The sequence below is a fragment of the Gracilinanus agilis genome, chromosome 4, assembly GCF_016433145.1.
Source record: "Gracilinanus agilis isolate LMUSP501 chromosome 4, AgileGrace, whole genome shotgun sequence".
Lineage (NCBI taxonomy): Eukaryota > Metazoa > Chordata > Mammalia > Didelphimorphia > Didelphidae > Gracilinanus > Gracilinanus agilis.
This window is the reverse complement of record NC_058133.1, coordinates 231,390,135-231,410,921: the sequence shown is the minus strand read 5'-3', so window position 1 is coordinate 231,410,921 and position 20,787 is coordinate 231,390,135. Positions and strand designations below refer to the sequence as shown.

The window sequence follows — 20,787 nt, the reverse complement described above, 5'->3', positions numbered from 1 at the left end:
AAAAAAAAAAAAAAAAAAAAACTAGAAAGGAACAGAGAGGAACCTTGCAAAAAAAACCTCAAAAGCAAGTATTATTTGCAATGGGAATGCACAAGAATTTTCCCAAGTAAATATAGGCATAATGCAAGGATGTTCATATTATTATTATTATTATTATTATTTCATATAGTTCGGGAAATGCTAGTAATAGCAATGACAAGAGAAAGAAATCAAAGCCATAAATATAAATAAAGAAGTGATAAGACTATTTGCTAATGACATGGTGCTTACTGAAAAATCCTAGGGAATCAACAAAGATATTAATTCTTCAGCAGAATATATCAGCAGGATATTATATTATATTATATTATATTATATTATATTATACTATACTATACTATACTATATTATAATGTTATGTTATATTATGTTGTGTTGTGTTGTGTTGTATTATATCATATCATATCAGCAGGATATAAAATTCTCAAAAATCAATGGCATTACTATATAATAATAAAACCCATGAGGCTAATACAAAGGGAAATCCCATTATGTTCAGGCAACTACAATGTGCATGAAATATTTAGGGACACCAAGCATACCAAAGACACAAATATATTCAATTACAAAGTGCTACTGAAAAAAAATTAAGAACAACTTAAATAGCTAAAGGAATCATTCAGTACTCATGGCTTGACCATGCCAGTACTACCAAAGAGCATGTTTTAATAACTTAATGTTATGCCAATCAAACTACCAACCAATACTTTATAGAACTTGATAAAATAATAACAAAATTAACTTGGAAAAATAAACTATCCAAAATATCAAGGTAAATGATGAGAAAATGAGATATGAATGAAGAGATTCAGTATTTCTATATCTTAAGCTACAGTGTAAAGCAGTAATCATCAAAACTATCTGGTATTAGTTTAAAAAAATAGAGATGTAGATAAATGAAACAGACTAGACAAATGAGAATCAGAAACAACGGAACTCACTAACCTAGTGTTCTACAAACATGAAAACATGAATTTATCAGAGACTTCCTCTTTAATTAAAAAACTGCTGAGAAAACTGAAAGAAATTGGGCTGAGACTAACACCTTATCCAGTGATTCCCAAAGTGGGTGCTACTGCCCCCTGGTGCATGCTGCAGCGATCCAGGGAGGCAGTGATGGCTACAGGTACATTTATCTTTCCTATTAATTGCTATTAAAATTTTTTAAAAATTAATTTCCAGGGGGCTAAGTAATATTTTTTCTGGAAAGGGGGCAGTAGACCAAAAAAGTTTGGGAACCACTGCCTTATAACATATTCTACAATAAGTTGTAAATGTATATATGACATTAATATTAAAGATCATTTCATTAAAAATTAGAAGAGAATATAATATAACTCTCACAGCTCTAGGTAGAAGTATTTTTAAGCAAATGAGAGCTATAGGCAATTACAAAAGATAAAATAGATAACTTTTGTTTGAAACCGAAAAGCTTCTACATAAACAAAATTAATGCACCTAAGATAAGAAGGGAAGTGGGTAAATGGAAAAAAATCTTGGTATCGAATTTCTTTGATAAAGGTTTGGCATCTAAGATATATAGTTAACAGATATATATCATATATACATATATATAACAGATATATCTGTTAACTGTCATACTTAGCACTCACACATACGTATATATAGGTGACCAAAATCCATTCCTCAATGATAAATGGTCAAAAAATGAATATTTCTCAAAATAAGAATATGAAAGTATTAATAACCTTATCAAAAATGCTGCAAATCATCGATAATAAGAGAAATGAACATCAAAACAACTTTGAGGTTTCACATCACATCCAGAAAAAAAGATGGCAAAAGATGGCAATAGTCAGCATTGGAAGGGATGTGGCATAAGCACACTGATGCATAGTCAGTGGAGCTGTACAACCACTTTGAAAAGTAATTTGGAATCGTGTAAAGTAACTAAAAATGTCCATATCCTTTTGATCCAGAAATCCTACCACTAGGCTTAAACTCTAAGGAAATTCCTGATAATAAGAAAGCTCCTATATAAAATGTTTACATCATTTTCGTGTAAGTAAAAAATTCAAAACAAAGGAGATGCTTATCAATTCTTGTTGTTGTTCGATCATGTCCAACTTTTCATGACTCCATGGATCATAGCATGTCAATATTATCCATGGAGTTTCCTTGGGAAAGATACTGGAATGGTTTGCTTTTACTTCTCTGGTGGATTTAGGCAAACAAAAGGTTAAGAAACTTGCCCAGAGAGGCAGCTAAGTAACACTGGGGAAAGCCTGGCATCAGGAGAATCTGGGTTCAAATCTGGTCTCAGACACTTCCTGTGTGACCCTGGCAAGTCATTTAATCCCACTTACCTAGCTCTTGTCATTCTTTTATCTTAGAATTGATAATAAGACAGAAGGTAAGGGTTTAAGAGATAGATTTTGAGACAGACAGACAGACAGAAACAGAGATACATAATTTGTAAGAGCAAGTGTCTGAAGTCAAATTTGAACTTAGGTCTTCCTGACTGGAGTCCAGGTCCAGTAAACCACCATTGAACTCCTGGTTCCTATGAATTAGGTAATGACAAGTAAATTGTGGTACAGAGATATAATGGAATATTACTATGCTGTAAGAAATGATGAATGTGATGAATACAAAGAAGCATGGAAAATGTACATGAATTGATATAGGATAAAGCAAGCCGAGCCATGAAAATAATATTTATAATGACTACAATGTAAATTAAAAGAATAAAATCAGAAAATTGATTTTTCAAAATCATAAAGAACAAGTAGATCTTGAAAGAAGACATATGAGAGCACACTCCTACCCACCCCTGTGCAGAGGTGGGAGATTCACAAATGTTGCATATTGTCTATATTTTCAGATATTTCAATGTATTGATCAATTGTGTTGATTACCCCCCTTTTTTCATTTTTAAAAATACTATTTGTTTTATAGAATGGTTTTCTAGAAGAGGGAAGGGAAAAGATATGAGGGAAAACATGGTCATATAAAAGATTACATCAACAAAAAACTTTATTTAAAATTTTTTTTTAAAGAAAATGACTTCTAGGAGCTATGAGTTTACTTTTTTTTTTTACCAACTGAGCTCTCTAAGATTGAGCTCACTTTCTTCTGAAATTTATATATCCTTTGTAGAAGAGTGTATGCCAGACTTTTCAGGACAATATTTATGCCAACTCTTTTTATCATACAACCTTAGTAAAAACTCAGTTTTAAAGGCAAATAAAATCTGATTGGATAATAGATGTTTAAGGATAATTGACCGGAGAAGAAAATTCATACAGGTTTGTGAGCAACATAAAATCAGAAACTACTCACAATTCTTAGGGGTAAATCTTTTTTTTTTTTTTAATTTTTTAAATTTAAGAGGTGAAGTACTAGCCATACTCTAGTAACCTAACCTACCAGTGTAAGTAGAAGTTGGGAAAGTGAGCATGTGGAAAATACAAATGTCTTAGCTCCTGTATTGGGTCAAATGGAAGATCAAAGGACTTGATTTCAAATCTTGGCTTTGTATATCACCTGTTGATAACTCTTAGTCTCTCTAAGCCTTGATTTCCTCATTTGTAAAATAATGAAATTGGTCTAGAAGACCTCTAATGATATTAAATCTAATTTATTAAAACCAATAAATCTTTGATACCATAATCTAATTTAGTTCTTCCATTAATCTGCTATGTACTCTTGTACTAAATGTAATGGTCTTCCTACTATTAGTTGCTGTTATTAGTATTTCAGAATGAATAGGGCCCTACGGAAACTCAAAACACTAAGATGTGCAGTTTTGCCCTCAAACCAATCCAATTAATTTATAAGTACCTATATACAAGGCAGGGGCAGCTAGATGGTAGATAGCTTGGATAGAGCACTGAACCTGGAGTCAGAAAGACCTGAGTACCTTGGGTAAATTATTTAATCCCTATTTGCCTCAGTTCTTCACCTATAAAATGGGGACATGCTGAAGGAAATGGCAAACCATTTCAGTATCTTTGCCAAGAAAATTACAGGGGCTTATCCACAAGGTCAAGTCAGACACACCTGAACAACAATATACAAGGCACTGTGCTAAAGTAAGAATGAAAATAAAAAATAGTTCCTACTCACAAGGAGTTTATATTCTACTAGAAATGCATTTTTTTCAAGATGGCTGAGTACAGATGAGCTTCTCCCTTATCTAGTTCCAGATTTGAACTTAGAGTCTCCTGACTCTAGGCTTCCTGTTTTATCCACTGAGCTGCCTAATTGACCCCTAAAAACAATTTTTAGCATTTGGTTTTTTTTTTTTAAATTTTTAATTCCAAATTTTCTCTCTCTCTCTCTCTCTCTCTCTCTCTCTCTCTCTCTCTCCTCATTTAGAAGGCAAGCAATTTTGTATAGTTTGAATATGTATAATCATGTAAAACATATTTCCATATTAGTCATGTTATGAAAGAAAACACAAACCCCTAAAAAGAGAAGAAAAATAAATAAAGAAGAAAAAAGTATGCATTCATATGCAATCGACCAGTTCTTTCTCTGGAGATAGATAGTATTTTTCATCATGAGGCCTTTGATCATTGTATTGCTGAGAATAGCTAAATCCTTCATAGCTGATCACTGTACAATATTGCTATTATTATGTACAATGTTCTCCTGGCTCTGTTTACTTCACTTTGCATCAGTTCATATAAATCTTTCCAGGTTTCTCTGAAAGCATTCTGCAAGTCATTTCTAATAACACAAAAGCATTCCATTACAATCATATACTCCATATACTTGTTGTCATTCCCCGATTGGTAGGTATCCCCTCCATTTCCCATTCTTTGCCACCACAAAATGAGCTGCTACAAAATTTTTGTACAAATACAACCTTTCCTTTTCTTTTTCTTTTTTAAATACCTCCTTAGGATATCCATTCATTTTGAAATATGGTATAGAAGCTTTCTTTTAAAGGTGGTTTTCTGAGAAAGTACAATGATTCTTAAATTATCTCTCCTTGACCTGTTTCCCAGGCTAATTTTGATATCAGGAACTTTACATTGTCTTCTCTTTTTTCAGCCTTTAGATTTTGTTCTAATATTTCTTGAAGTAAGCACTGAAGGGTTTTAGAACTTGATCAAACAAAGCAATTCAGATCATTTATTGCATCCCAGATCATTGCCAGTCATCCTGACTTTTTTTTTTTTTTGCCAGATGACTTGGTGCAACTCTGATTCACTTAAATCTGATTCTTGAGAATGTCATTGATATCACTGATCACTTTGAAAACGAAGGACAAACAACAATATTTTTTGTTCTTTCATGGCCACTGGTTTCTGTTTGATCTACTCTAGTTTTCAAGGAATTAATTTCTTAGGTTAAGATTTACTTTTTTTTCTACTTATTCTCCTCCTAATTCTCTACTCCATCACATGTATTTTGTTTTCTTTTCTCTTTTCATTTTTGCATGATATTCATGAAGTTTTCAAGGAATGCCTATTTTTTCCATTAAATTTTTTGCATGTTATGAAGTTACTTGCCTTCTTTTGGGGGATCTCTACATCTGTGTTAATTTTTTGTACTGGTATTTGTTTTATTCGATTTATTCCTCTCTTCAGCTTTAAGACCTGAATTGGGGCTTTGTGCCAAGATTAAGCTCAACCTCCTGTGGTGCTTTTGTATGGAGTGGTTGGCCCTGTTTGGTCTTGTCCTGGTTCCTCTCATTTAGATCTTCAGGGACCTCCGTTGATTCTCAGGATAAAGTGTTAGGGACCTTGAAGCCCAGGAGCCTAGACAGTCTCAAACTGTTTGGTTGTACTTAGACTGCTCATTACTACTTCCCCTGGCTTCCAAGGGTACCTCTGTGGGTTTACCTCTTCCCTGAGAATTTCTTTGAAAAGTCCTCAATTCTTGTTGTTTCCAAATACATATAATCTTTTTTCTTTTTCCATTTTCTTTTTTATCTTTATTTTATTTTAATAACAAATTTCCACATAAGTTTTCCAAAGTTATATGATTTATATTGTCTCCCTTCCTTCTTCCCAGAGCTGACCCAAATATATATAGGCTTGCAGGTTACATGTCTCTTTGGCATGCCTCTGGCCCATCTCTGACTGAGTTGGAAGACAAACTAACTTACCTGTTAGTGCTGGCTTTGTTGGTGACCCTCATTCCTGTTGCCATTCGGTTTCTAGCTGTCTTTTTTGCAAAGTTCTGGGAAGGAAAAAGTCACTGACTATGATTTACCATTTAATTTCTTTATCATTATCTGTCTGGTATGATATTTAGATTTTTGCTAAAGAAGGTATGTGGTAGTTGAACTGCCTGCCTCCATTTAGGTATCTGTGTTGACCAGAAGTATCTAGAATCATTTAAATTTTTATTTTTTGTTATTCAAAACTTAAATACCAGGAAACATGAAGAATCTTCACTATACAAAGAATATAAAGAGCATTTTCTCTCTATTACATACTATGTGTTTTTTATTATAAATTATAAATAAATTCAACAGTGTTGTCCTACTTAGTCCTACTCTTTTTTAACTTATTTCTGATCTGTGAATTTCTTTGCAACATACTCTTTGTTTGCTTAGCGTTCTCTTGGTATATTTGCTGTACTTTAGTTATATAAACTCTTCATGACACTGTAGATCATATCATCCATAGGGTTTTCTTGGCAAAGATATTGGAGTTGTTTGCCATTCCTTCTCCACTGGATTAAGTCAAATGGAAATTAAGTGGCTTGCCCTGGATCACTGCTAGTGATCTGATGCCAAATTTAAACTCAAGTTCTTTCTGACTTCAGGATTCATACTCTGTTCACTAGTAAAAAATGACCTGCATGAAATACCTGCCTTTTCCATTAATTTCCATGAGGGTCACTCAAGTCTTTTCTCTTCTCTGTACCTTAGCATTCCCATCTTTAAGTATTATCTCACTTACCTCTCATTAGGGATATTTTAATCATTCATGGAATAGTGTTTGTAATAATTAGTCAGCAAGTACTTATTAAGCATCTACCTCTACTAGGGACCATGCTAGGCAGAAGTATAGGAAGGAAGTGGTTTTAAATACACCATTAATATAGGATTAGTTCACCATTCCCCAATTGTTCCATATGTTTTTATATATATTTATACATATATGCATTATGACAAGGCTATTTGACTTTCAAGATTAATCCTTAATTAATTATTTCATTTCTGTTTTCAACATGATTTAATCATTTGTTGTGATTCTCTCTCACCTGTTACCTAACCTGTAAAATTTTGGTGTGTCTATTTATGTTTATAATTCTTTAAAATGTAATAACATTCAAAAACATGAAATAAAATCTACAATATACCAAAATTACTATTCCAACACCTACTAACCAGTGAAAAACATTACAAACATCTACTTACTAAATCATGGATGCTTCAAGAATACTTGGCTTGTACCAACTATTGCATTTATCTGATGATTTCATTGAAGCCAAAATTGCTTTCTTTATGCTCCATTGAAATTTCCAAAATACCTTTTTACCCAACAGACCAATTCTAACTATTTATAATAAAACCCACAGTATATCCATACTTTTAGGAAATTGTATTTCAAATGCATTTTAATCTATGTCAAAAGCATTTGTCTTTCTTCTTCCTCCTTCCTACTTCAAGCTACAAAGAAATTACTTTGAGTTTTTTAAACACACACACACACACACACACACACACAGCTCTCCAGAGACCCCAGGATACTGTATCCTTAGACAGAAAAGACATTTTCCTCCTTGGACTGGAAACTTCCTGTGAGTAATCTCACCTCAAAGGTGAATTCTTTAAGGAAGCTTGAGTTGAAACTGATCCAACCATTTCTAGGATTACATAAAATACATCTTTGCTTTCAGCACTACTGAAGCTCTTGCTGGAGTTCCAGATTCATGTTAACAAACTAACTCAAAATGATCAAATTTATCTTCACAGCTGATTTATTTAGCATGGCAACAGTGCTACATTTGAAAGTTATTTGTTTTTGTTGGGGTTTTTTCCACATAAGCAAACACTCATCCTACCACTTTTTTCCCTTTTTTCCCCCCTCTGCCTCCTTTACAACAATATCTATTTGCCAGATCAAATAAGCTTTTTCAAGTGTGTCAAATGCAACTTAGCCAGCCCTGAAGTATACTTGATGACCTGAAGGGCTGGCTCATATCTTTTAGTGTTTTCTACAGTAGGCCTCTTCAAAAGACTTTTTTTTTTTTTGCTTTCTTCTACAGAACACTTTACAAATATGTCTTTAATGGACATTATTCTATTTACACGGGCTCCTTGAAAAAGATGGGTTCCTTTGATTTGTTCAACAGAAAACAGTTTTTGCAGACATGTTCAGGAGACAAATATGAAAAGAGAATGCATTTTTATTGAATTAAACTATATTCATGTGAATAAACTTATTGCTAACAGGTTCCTCCTTTTATGTTGCATTTCCCTCTTTGACTCAAGTCTCAAATGGTCATTTCACTATTCAATAGCAAGGGAATTTCCCTCTCAATGAGAAGGTTCAAGGTTAGCCCGTCAAAGATTAGCCTTATGTGAGGAACTGACTCAGAGAAAAGTTCAGACTGAGTCTCTTCACCGGGCATATCTGTAATATGAGCCAGAGTTCATATTTACACATGCAATGTCTAAAGAACAAATCTATCCCATTTTGAATTTGATTCTCGCAGATAACTAATCTAGAAAGAGCCCTTTAAATGTCATTTCAACCAAACTCTTAAGAGGATTTATTTTGTTTTTTTTTTCTCAAATACCCCCTAGAAAATATTTATCGAACTAGATCCCACTCTTTCACACATCAATCGAAAGAACTTTATCAAAGGTGTTTGCATTTTCAGACTTTGTATCAAAGGATTCTCTTAATCCTTCTGAGACTTGGTTTAGAGAAATGGGGTTAGTTATAAACTAAAAAGAATCTCAGCTTTTTCTTACTTTTTTTTTTTTTTTTTTTTTTTTGCTTCCTAAAGTAAAAAGGGGTCCCGTTCCCAGCAACAACCCTTTATGAAAGGGTTTGGAGTTTAAGTGGAGTGGAGGTTAAGTGAAATAGTGAAGGAACACACAAGGGCTAGCTTAGAGCATGCTGGACCGGGAGATAGACTCTGCTTAAAGAGGCAAACTGTCAGAAGTCAAAGTACAACCTAAAGAAGAGGGAAGAAGCCTTCACTTTGGTTCTTCCTAACTTCTCATGTTTGGAGGTCTCGAAACGACAGCTTTTTGCTTGGAATAGAAACTCCAGAACGAAGTCCAAGCCAAGCTGGACTCAGTTGTGTAGGCTGGGGTCATTCCCTTACCCACTCTGGGTCAGCATTTCCTTCTTCCTCTCAACCTAAAAGACACCCCCCCCCCAGCCCCGGGAACCCGGGAACTACTTGCTCCCCAGTCTTGTACCCGCTGGAGAGCCTCAGTTCCTCTTTCTAATCACTTCGGCACATCCCAGGGCACCTACCAACAGCGAGAGACAAACCCTAGACCTCAGAGCCCTAACGGAGATGGAGGACCCACCCCAAACAATGCCCCGTTCCCTCTAAGCCCGAGCTAGAGCAGAAGCTGGCCGGAGCAGTAACGGGAGCGGGAGCGGCAGCTGCAGTTGCTGCTCAGAGCAGGCGCTCCCCCTCCCGACCTCCCCTCCCATTGGCCTGCTCGGAATTTTGGAAGCCCGGGTGGGTGTGAGACTAAAAGGGGAAGAGGAAGGGTTGGGGGAGGAGGTGCGCGGGCCCCTGAGGTGGGGTAGAAGGCGGAGCTCTTTGTGCGGGCGCGGAGTGGGATAGGGGAGAGACCGCGCGCGCCCGGAGGAGGGCGGTGCTTTGTTTTGCTGCGCTTCGGCGCGCCCGGTGCTAGGGAGGGAAAAGGAAAGAAGAGGAGGGGGGAGAACGCGAGGGGCGGGGAGCACCGCGGAGCCGCAGAGAGCGCGCGGTAGGCGCGCGCGCGGCGCCTGGACTCCCCTTTTTGTGTGTCCTCGCTCCCGGCGGCAGCGGCGGCCGCGGCGGGATGGAGGAGCTAAGCAGCGTCGGGGAGCAGGTCTTCGCCGCCGAGTGCATCTTGAGCAAGCGGCTCCGTAAGGTGCGTGGGAGTGTTGCAGGCGCCTGCCGACCTCCCTCCTTCCCCGGCTCCACACCCTCCTTGTTCCCCTCCTCCTCTAACTGTCCCGGGTGCCCTCTTAACCCTGCTCCTTCTTGCCCTCTCCTCCCTGCAGGGGAAGCTGGAGTACCTGGTGAAGTGGCGAGGATGGTCCTCCAAGTGAGTCCGAGAACAATGAGCTCCCAGCCTCCAGCCCGAGCAACTTGTCCGTGCTCTCCGAGCTCCCCCAAAGCCCCCGCCCCCACCCCCACCCTGGGCTTCGGGTTTCGGTGGGGGCTCCGGGAGTGGTCTGGGGGCGGCTAGGGGCTGAGGGCAAAGCCTAGAAAGTTTTTTTGGGGGGGAGGTACTGGGTCTTTACAGCTTGTGGTTTCCGGGAGGAGTTAAAGGGGGAAGCTAGAGCTCAGCCCTCAGGGGAAAGGGGGAGGGGGGCCTAACCTTTTGTTTACTAATAAGCGGGGTTTAGGGATCTTCCCTCCTACTGAGCTGATCTCTGTTCCCAGTACACCTACTGTCCCCCAGCGCTTCTGCCTCCTCCACCCCCATTTGTTGCATGCTGATCTCTTCTTTGACCCAACCCCCCCCCCCACTCACTTAGTTCTGCTCATTTTAAGGAACAGTCCCTTGCCTTCGCAGCACCCCCACCCCCTTTCTCCTGTGTCCCGCCACTTAACCTTTCCTCTGCCCTTTCTCTGGGCTTAGGTGAGGCAAGAAATCCCAACTGCCAAACTTGCACTGGAGAGAGAAATGAGAATCCAAGTCCTCTAGACACATAACACACGCACACCCCTCTCTCCATGTTTTTCCTGCTGTAACCTGAGCTTTCTATTTGATGTATGGTGTGTTGTTTTTTAAACGAGAAGGGATTTGGCATCCCTCGAAGTCTTTCTGTTTATGCCCAACTGCTCCCTACAGACTCTTTTCCTCTTTATCCTGATTTTCTTTATTTAATTTTTCCCCTTCCTTTCTCTTAATGGTTTTTTGATTGGTTGGTTTTTACCTCATGCAGATGGTTGTTCCTAATACTTAAACTTTTATGCCAACTATCCCTCACCTTATTTATAAAGTTTCTAGCCCATTCTTAAAATCTCTTGCAACTCCCATCTTTATGCCTGGGCTGGTGGGTTAAGGGCTTTTACCTTCACTAAATACAATTAAAGTTTTTCCTCTGAAAGGGAGATGTCATTTTTATTTTTAATAAAAGTTTTCCTTTTCATTTGATAAAAGAAATAATTCAGGGTTTGAAATTGTAGTTTCCGCTGAAATTTCATGCCAGTATTGATGTTTTCCCCAAATTTGTCTCCAAAAGTTCAAGTTTTGGTGTTGTAAAAATCTATCAGAGGTTCAGAAGGCCCCTTGTGGTCTGTCTTTTTCACCTATGTCACCTGTGTGTGTTACCCTGCCCAATGCTTTGCTTTTCCAGACACAACAGCTGGGAGCCAGAGGAAAATATCCTTGATCCAAGACTGCTCCTAGCCTTCCAGAAGAAGTGAGCAAGTTAACATATTTTTTGTTTCTAGAAGGGGAGGGAGAGGAAGGGGAGGAGATTGTACCTCTCCTGACTGCTATAGTGGGGTGGGGCTAAAGCCTGGTCCCCTAATGTAGTGGAGCAGGGGGCCAAGGTAGGGAAACGGGGGCAGACATCTAGTGGTATTTTTGTCTTAACATTAGGGATAGTATAGGATATGCCTTGAGACTTTGAATTTGATTTTTTGTAGCACTCAGTAAATAAGGGGCAAGGGAGACTATTATATTTCTTTGGTATATCCAGTAGCACCTAACAGAGACAAGATACACAGTAACTCAGTTACTCAGTTCAACAGACATGTATGGGATGTGTGGTGTTGAAAGAAGAGCACTGGATTTGGAGTCAGGAAGCTTGGATTCAAATTTCAGCTGTCATCTATCTGTTTGGCCTTTGGCAAGTTATTTGACCTCTCTCTGCCTCAGTTTCCTAGACCATAAAAATGAGACAATAAGGCTATGTCTCTGATCTCTTCCTGCTCAAGACTCCATGATTCTGTTACGTGCCTATTATGTATGTAGATGTGCTTGGTCCTGGGGAAGATAGAATTTTTAGGTAATTTTAAATTCCTGCTCTCTATAGTTTGCTATTTAACTTGCTGAGCAATTAGTCTATCTAGTAACAATTGTGAACCAGGCTTTCTAGTTCTTTACCTATTCAAAACATGGGGTTTGACGACCATTCTGTTTTATCAATTGGTTAAGCCCATGGAACAAATGAAATTGTGGCTCATGGGTTCAGTTTTCATTAGCTTTAGACAAAACAAAACATGTCCAAGGCTGTTTTTTCTAAGCTAGCTGTCTTACAAATGGGTGCCATTGATCCAAAGGAAAAGTAGGCATGAGAATGGATGGTTCAATGTATCACATTATCACTACTAGAAAAAACTCAAGTACATGCCCTATTGTGTCATCTCCTTATATAAAGGCAGGCACATTTATTTTTCTTTTGGCTGTTAAGCATATAATATTGTGAGCACTGTGGGACCTTCTTTCCTGTCCCTAGGGTTAGATGTGTTTGTCTCTGTAATTCTAGATGTCTCTATTTTTAGGCAGGAAAGGAGTTAAGGAATATGCACCCCAAGTGACTCTCCAAGGGGAAAATGGGAGGAAGGAGAAAAGAGTGCCCTTCCTCTAGATCAAAATTAGAGGAATATTGTTTCATGCTGTGTTCAGTGATGCTTTTGCAGGAATTGTACAGTTGAGAGAACTGTGAACAAGCCCATGGGTAGCAGTATGTGGCAGTGGTTTCTGGATAGGATTAATACTTTCCCACTTGCAGGGGTTTGCCCTGTTGATAGAGACATGGTTTCTTGATAAATTAGATACTCCAAAAACTTTCACAGCTGGTGTCAATCTGACAACATTGTTCTGTGTAGTTCAGGCTGTATCTATCTCCCTTTCCCCTTCCCCCAACTTGGTTTGCCTCTTTGTGGGCTTTTCAGATGGGTCATAACTTTTGAGAGATGGGAAGTAAAATAGGATTTAGAGTGGAATAATGGCCACTCACAGAATAACCAGGTTTGGAAGTGTTCATTAAGAACTTATAAAGAGAATGTGAAAGATCTTCCAGCAGCCTCCCTAGCTATATAATTCATATCATACAAAGAAAAATAGAAATTTCGTGTACTGGTAAATCTCTGTACTTGGCTGGTTAGGTAGATGATTGTCTTAAATTTGCTTTTGATAATAGAAGAAAAGATCAAATGAAATTAGTAGAAGCAGAGGTGCCAAAGGAAGGGGTTATCTTGGAGTCATGTAGAAAACAAAAAAGAGTCTTATTCCAGGGACAGCAGAGGTATTATACCTTATTGCCTGGCTTCTCCATGAGAGTTCTCTTTGGGAAACTTTTTTTAGACTACACCTAAGACTTCATTGATATGTACAAGTCATACCCAATGCAAGTCTGCGCCTATCCTACAAGTAAGGGTTTTTTAAAATTGCCTGAGACACTAAGAGATTAAAGCAACTTACTTAGGATCACACAGCTAGTATGAAAGCCAGATCTTCAGACTCAGAGAACAGTGTTGTATCCACTATTGCACACTATTTTTAGGGGGGGGGTTTAGAAGCTTCTAATTATTTGCAAAAAAAATAGGTTGGTAAATTTGTTGGATTTGTAACTTGGAGAGAGGTGGGAAATAATGTCAGATCCAGAAAGAATGGCATTCAACCTTTGAAGCAGTATCAGTAAGGAAGATGGTCTTGGGAATCTATTCTTTCTTTTAGGAGATGAGATAATCAAGGAAAAAGCTATTTGGTGTACCTTAGAGTACACCTGTAAAGGACTAGAGATCATGGGATCTGGATTTTAAGAGTTTGAAGGAAACTTAGAGATCATCTAACCTAACCTCTTTAATTTACAAATCGGTAAAAAGTTCCTAAAAGGAACTTGCCCAAGGTCACATAGGTAGTAAGTACCAAATTTGGAATCTGAATCCATTTGAGTCATCATGAAATTCATGTTTTCCAATTTAATTTCCAGAGATTTTCTTCAGCTCTTATACTATGTTAAGGGATAAGGTGATGCTGTTTCTGTTAGTGAATTAAAAGCTCCCTTAAATCCATATTTCATAACCCTTGGTCATTAGAGAATTATTTAAAGCTGTATTATAGAGTGAGACAGGGAGTTGGCTCAGGGGATAGAGAGTCAGGCTTGGAGATGGAAGATCCTGGGTACCCATGTGGCCTCAGAAACTTCCTTGCTATGTGACCCTGGGCAAGTCACTTAACTCTGTCTAGCCCATACTGCTCTTCTTGCCTTGGAACCAACACTCAGTATTTTTTAATATCAAATTTCCACTTAAGTTTTCCAAAGTTATATGACCCATATTGTCTCCCTTTCCTTTCTTCCCTCCTCCCTCCCAGAGATGACTAGCAATTCAATCTGGGTTATATAAGCAGTACTCAGTATTGATTTCAAAACAAAAAGGAAAGGTTTTTCAAAAAAAATTAAATTAAAAGAGATGTATTATAGATATAGACACTCGCTTTTGATGACCTTTTGTAGATTTAGGATAACAAAGTTGCTCTATTTTACATTGAGTTTAGTTTAAAGGATAACAAAGTGCTTAGGAGGAAAAAGAGCATGCTACTGAGAATGGGGAAATATATACAATTAATCTATTGGTCTTTCTTGCTTCTAGGGGGAAGGAATAAGCATTTATATAGTACCTGCTATATATTTGCTGATTTAATTACCAGAGATTTTACCAGTGCCAGACACTGTGCTGAGTACTTTATAAATATTATTTAATCTAGAAGTGACCACTATGAGCTCTGAGTAAATGGAGTAGGGGACCCTCAAATATCCACTTTAGAAGAATAGTTATGAACTGGCTCTAAACCCATCATCTAGAGGTAAAGGAAGAAGAGGCTTTCTGTTGAAAATTGAGGATGGGATGTAAGGGTGAAATAGGAAGGATTGTTAAGCAGGGCTGGCCATGCCCCTCGCGGCTGTGTTTTTAGGGAGCATGATAAGGAGTTGCAGAACCGGAAGAGAGGCAAGCGTCCAAGGGGCAGACCAAGGAAGCATGTGGTGGTGTCGGCTTGTAGCAGGCGCTCCAAGATCAAGGTTTGTAGCCAGTTATTTTCAATTCTCCTTCGATTCTTCTGGGTTATATCTTTGCCTTCACCCTACCCTTCTTCTCCCCACCCTTCATCTGTAACACTCTCCTTGCAGGGCAATAGAGAATGGAATGTGACTGAGTAAAATCCAAAAAATTTTCTTTGAAAACTCACCTAGAATCTCAGAAATTTGAAGTTACTCCTTCACTTTTGCCCCACTTCAAAACTTTTCCTTAGACCAGGAAGAGACAAACTACAGCTTGAACCTGAAGTCTCCTGTTGTCACTCCAAGTGTCTCCCAGTGGGGGTCACTAGCAAACCATATAATATTATGCTCCCTTCTTTTCCTTCTTTCCTCCCTCCAAGAAAAAAGAGGGGGGAAAATACTGTCTTTGTTTTTTGTTACCTCTTTTAGGGCTATTTTTCATTTCCCTTTAATTTGATAGCAAAGTATACAAAACTTACCTATGCACAAACTTCCTGATTCTGAAGGTCAGGAAGAGGAAACAAGGCAGATAGGGCCCTGAGGTTCTAGACCACCCACAGACTCACCTGTTTGAGCAGGCCAAAACTCTTCACTTTTGACCCAATGCTATTCTACAGTAACTAAAGAGTAGAGAATATTATTTCTAAAGCCCTTCCTAGCTCAGAAAAAGTCCCTAATAAAAGTATATTGGTAGTGGTCTCCCTCCTGTCCTGTTCACTGGTAGATCGTACACTACAAAGTCTTGGCAAAATGAGAGAGAAGCCAGAAACAGACTCTAAAAGGACTTTTAGAAAAGAAAGTACATGGGGCAACTGGAAAACTTTGTGAAGGTCTAGTCCCATGGACTTGTGCCCTCTGTCATTTTGCTATTTCCTTTCTCAAAGAGAGTTTCTAGAGAGAACATCAGGGTTCCCTAGTTTTAGATTTAGTTCAAGCTTCTTGGTTCCTTTCTCTAGTTACCAGTGAAAATGGCTTTGCTGGCACTTCCTGACTCCGAAATCAAGGGCTACCATCTTGAGAGCTCAAGAGTAATGGGCCTCCAGCTACAGCCTCCCTCTCCTGAGAAAAGTTGAGTCTGTATCATAGTTTTTCCTCTTTTAAAACTTCGAGAGGAGGATGTTTGTGACTTTAATTTTCTATATGAGGCCACAGCTTCCGAAAGGTAATTAAAGTAGGCCCTTAAGTACACTATACCTTCCATACCCCTATTTATAAGGATTTTACACATAGGTTGAGTTGTCAATAAAGAAGTAGTCACAGAAAAGGACGTATTTTTAAGTACCAGGTCCTTCAGAGTAAAAATTGAAACTTTTTCTAGGCATGAACAATTTTTTTTGCTTAACTATAGATGTTTGACACAAGAGTTTTGTTTTCCTTTCTCAGTGGAATGGGAGGTGGTAGGGAGAAGATCAACAGATTTTCATTAATAAAAAAAAATTTTTTTTAATTAAAAATAATCCTCCCACAAATGCCAAGTGCTTGAAGTAGTTGTAGTTCTTTGTTTTAGATTCTGTCATATAAGCACTGGGACCAGGGAAAAGGAATCAGGGAATTTTGCTCTAGGAATTAGGGTACAGGGGCTCAGCAAACAGAACATAGTGTGTGTGTGAGAAGTTATTGTTCTAATGTACAATTGGAAGCTTGTATTTGAGAGGTAGGGAACTCTAAGAGAAGTAGGATGTGGTTTTCTGGAATAAGCACCAACTGATTTTGACTGACCGATAGCAGCCTAAGCAGTTTGATGAGTGAGCTAATTAATAATCTGGAACCATCATAGGAAGTCTGGCCCTGGTGAATAAAGCACTTAGCTGGAAAAAAAATAACAAGAGGCCTGCTATCTATTCCAGACCCTACCATTGATACTGGTTAACATGAGTCCTTCCTTTTGTGCCTTCCTTAACAGATACCTTCCTTTTGTGCATTAATATCCTCGTGTAAAAGAAGTAAGCAAGTCCTTCCCTCTCCCATTGTTTTCATTTCTGGATAGTGATAGGTAAAAGATGCCACAACTCTTATGGTCCACTATGCTCCTCAGAGAGGAGCTATTACAAACTAAGAAATAATAATAGAGAAGATGGTAATTTATTTCCCCTTATTTATAGGAACCGGATATACCATCAAAATCAAAAACCAGCAGTTCTTCTTCTTCCTCTACCTCTTCCTCCTCCTCTGATGAAGACGATGACAGTGACTTGGAGGCTAAGAGAGGTCCCCGGGGCCGAGAGACCCATCCTGTGCCTCAGAAAAAAGCTCAGATCTTGGTGGCCAAACCTGAGGTAAAGGATCCCATCAGAAAAAAGAGGGGTAGGAAGCCTCTTCCCCCAGAACAAAAGGCAGCCAGGAGACCTGTGAGCCTGCCAAAGGTGCTGAAAACTACCCGAAAGGATTTAGGACCATCAAGCAAACTGCCCTCCTCACTCGCCACCCCAGTGGCAAGCCTTGCTGCCCTCAAAGCTCATGCCAAGGAGGCCTCCTCTACCTGTGGCTCATCTACCACAGAGAACTTGTCCAACCTGATGAAGGGCATGACGGACAGTCCCAACCGAGGAAGCATCAGCTGGCAGAGCTCCATCATGCACTACATGAATCGAATGACACAGAGCCAGGCTGAGGCAGCCAACAGATTGGCACTGAAAGCCCAGGCCTCTAATAAGTGTGGCTTGGGTCTGGACTTGAAAGTGAGAAACCAAAAGGGGGATCTAGGACTTAACATGCCAGGAACCAGAGCCATGACAGCCCCTAGCTTGGGGGCCGCTGAACAGAAGTCAGGTGGCACCGGGAGGACCCCAAGCCTACACAATGGGGGCAAAGTGGGCACAGTGTCCCTTGGCACTCAACCAGCTTCAAACCAAGATCTGAACCTCCAGGCATTGAACTTGCAAAGTGTGAAAAATGGAGCCACAGGGAGTGCTCTGCTTCCCCTATATCCCACAGCTGCCAACCTGAAAACCACCAGCAATATCAATCCCACTGTTGGCAAAGGAGTGGGGAGTGGGACCGCTGGAGGGGCTGGAGTGGATGCCAGCAAAGGTGAGAAACTGGTAGCGAGGGGTGCCGTTGTTGCCGCCTCTGGAAACAAGAGGGACAGTATAAAAAGTAATTCCAAATCCACTGGGCAGGAGGGCCACCTGGTCGCAGGTGAGACCCGAAAAACAATGGCTCTATCAGAGATGAGTACCGGCGAGGATAGTAGTAGCACTGACTCAGAGCGGGACTCTGCCTCCTTCCCAGGCACCACGGGACAGAACTTGTCTGTCTCCATCCAGACCAGCCAGGACTGGAAGCCAACCCGAAGCCTTATCGAGCATGTCTTTGTCACAGATGTGACTGCCAACCTTATCACGGTCACTGTGAAAGAGTCCCCCACCAGTGTTGGCTTTTTCAACCTGAGACATTATTGATGTTGACTGTTTTCTTGTCCTCTCTACAACCCAGGTGCCAGGGTCTCTTCTCCAGTTGGACCTCTTAGCCTTTCATAGTAGCTTCTCTGATTTGTGTGTGTTTCATTGTTTTTGTTCTGTTTTTTTTTGTTTGTTTTTTTTTGTTTTGTTTTGTTTTTTTAAGTGACTCGTACATACAGAGCTGAGAATTCAGTTTTTGTTACTGCTTCCTGAGAAGAAAACATAGAGGTTATTCAGTTAGACCCCACTCTGTCCTTTATCCCAGCCCACTTGTGTATGTAAAACATGGATGGCTGTGTTATAGGAGAAGGGGGCAGAATTTCCAATTCTTTGTTATTTAGTTAGACATAGGTGAGTTGTGCCGGCTTTAGCTTCTGCTGGCTGATTCACTTTTACCCCCTTCCTTTCTGATATCTGCCAGTTCACAGAGGAGAATGGTTTGAGCCAAATGGCTCTCAATGAGTATCTGTCTTAAGAAACAGGTTTTGAAGAAGGTTTCCTTTTCTTCGTACTCACCACCTACCCTGCTCCTCTTGCCCCAGCATGGCAAAAGTGAATTTTCTATCTAGTTAACCTAGGAGCAGAGGGGGTTCATTTGATATGCAATCTTCTCCTGGTCTTGGGTTAACCATTCCCATCCCCAAAATGGGAACATTCTTTTATGTAGGCCTCATGGGACTGCTTGATAGATGGGATAGATGTTGTTTACATTTCTTTTAAGCTGGTATCAGTCTCTGGGAAGATGTTCCAGCTGGGTGGACCAGACTAGAGGCCTCATATGAGCTCTTTTTTCATTAAGTAGTAGCCAAAGTCACAAAGGCCAAGTGAGGAATTCTCTGACTAGCTCCCCCTCAACATACCTAGAAGCTAGGAACTATGACCTGAGAGTAGAATGAAGTATATTAAAAGTAGCATAGGAGAGTGTCCCAAAAGTAGGATATCTCCTTTTATCTATCCATGAGCCCAGCCCAGTGTTACTGTTAAAATATTCCCTATTCCAAAACCATTTACTGGTCTATGAGCAAAGTTTGCCAAGAAATCTTCAGGGATGAGACTGGTAGGAGCAATGGACATTAAGCAAAGTCACCTTCAACTTATTTTTTAATTTCCCAGATAACACCTGGGAGGGAAGAAAGAATAATTTCCTTTCAATCAACACTTGTACTGATTTGAGATCCTAGCTTTAGAAGTATGTTTGTGGGGACTTTAATACAAATACTATACTCAGATGAACCCACTGCATCCCCCAAAGTGGCCCATCTTTTTTTTAATGGATATACAAAGAATGGCCTAAACAGCCCCAGTCACTTGGCCCCATTAACTGTCCCCAAAAGCCACTAGGAGAATCTATATCTAGTCAGTTCCTAGAAATTGGTTTTTTTGCCAGGTATATATCCCAGGTGTTGTCCAGATGTGCAGTACTAACAAACTTTCTATCCATATTATGGCTGTTGTGGTATGCTTTTGAGGTGATAAGCTTATAAAGGACCACTGGCTAGGTTAGTGAGGGATGTTTCAGGTCTTCTGTTAACCTACCTATGTGCCCTGGGTTGTTTTGCCCCCTTTGAGAAAATGACAGTATAATCCATTCCCAGATTGGGAATTGGGACCAAATGAAGAAGTTTAATTCCACCATTACTGCTGGCCCATCTTCTTTTAATAGAGATAGGGTGGGAAAGGAGGTAGTATAGATGGGGATAGGATATCTTCCTTAAAAACATCAGGCAGATCTCCAAAAGAATCAGCCACTGGGCAGTTTCTAGGTGCTCAGCCCTCTGCTTTCTTTCATAGAAAAGAGCAAACCATGAGTTTTACTCTTTATCTTATTGATCCTTTAGGGACTACCATCCTAGGGTAGGTAAGGATTATGATGCTGACTTGTTCCTTAAAAGGGCATGGAAATGGGGGCAGCTGGGTAGCTCAGTGGAGTGAGAGTCAGGCCTAGATACAGGAGGTCCTAGGTTCAAACCCGGCCTCAGCCACTTCCCAGCTGTGTGACCCTGGGCAAGTCACTTGACCCCCATTGCCCACACTTACCAATCTTCCACCTATGAGACAATACACCGAAGTACAAGGGTTTAAAAAAAAAAGGCATGGAAATATCCTTGTTCCAAAACAATTCTATCTAAATATAATTTCTAAGATTTAAAGAGATCAGATTTTGTTTGCAGTAGTTGCCTAACAACCTAGAAGTAAAACCACCTTGGGTCTTTGTAATA

At 39.4% G+C, this 20,787-nt stretch overlaps 1 protein-coding gene across 1 annotated transcript; it reads left to right on the top strand.

The window, feature by feature from the left end:
* The first annotated feature begins 10,003 nt into the window (after positions 1 to 10,003).
* On the top strand, positions 10,004 to 18,568 carry CBX2 (chromobox 2). Its single transcript, XM_044676725.1, has 5 exons — positions 10,004 to 10,075; positions 10,209 to 10,252; positions 11,514 to 11,579; positions 15,083 to 15,188; positions 17,270 to 18,568. Exons 1-5 carry the CDS (start codon positions 10,004 to 10,006, stop codon positions 18,566 to 18,568), a joined length of 1,587 nt encoding a protein of 528 aa, XP_044532660.1.
* Positions 18,569 to 20,787: the final 2,219 nt, after the last annotated feature.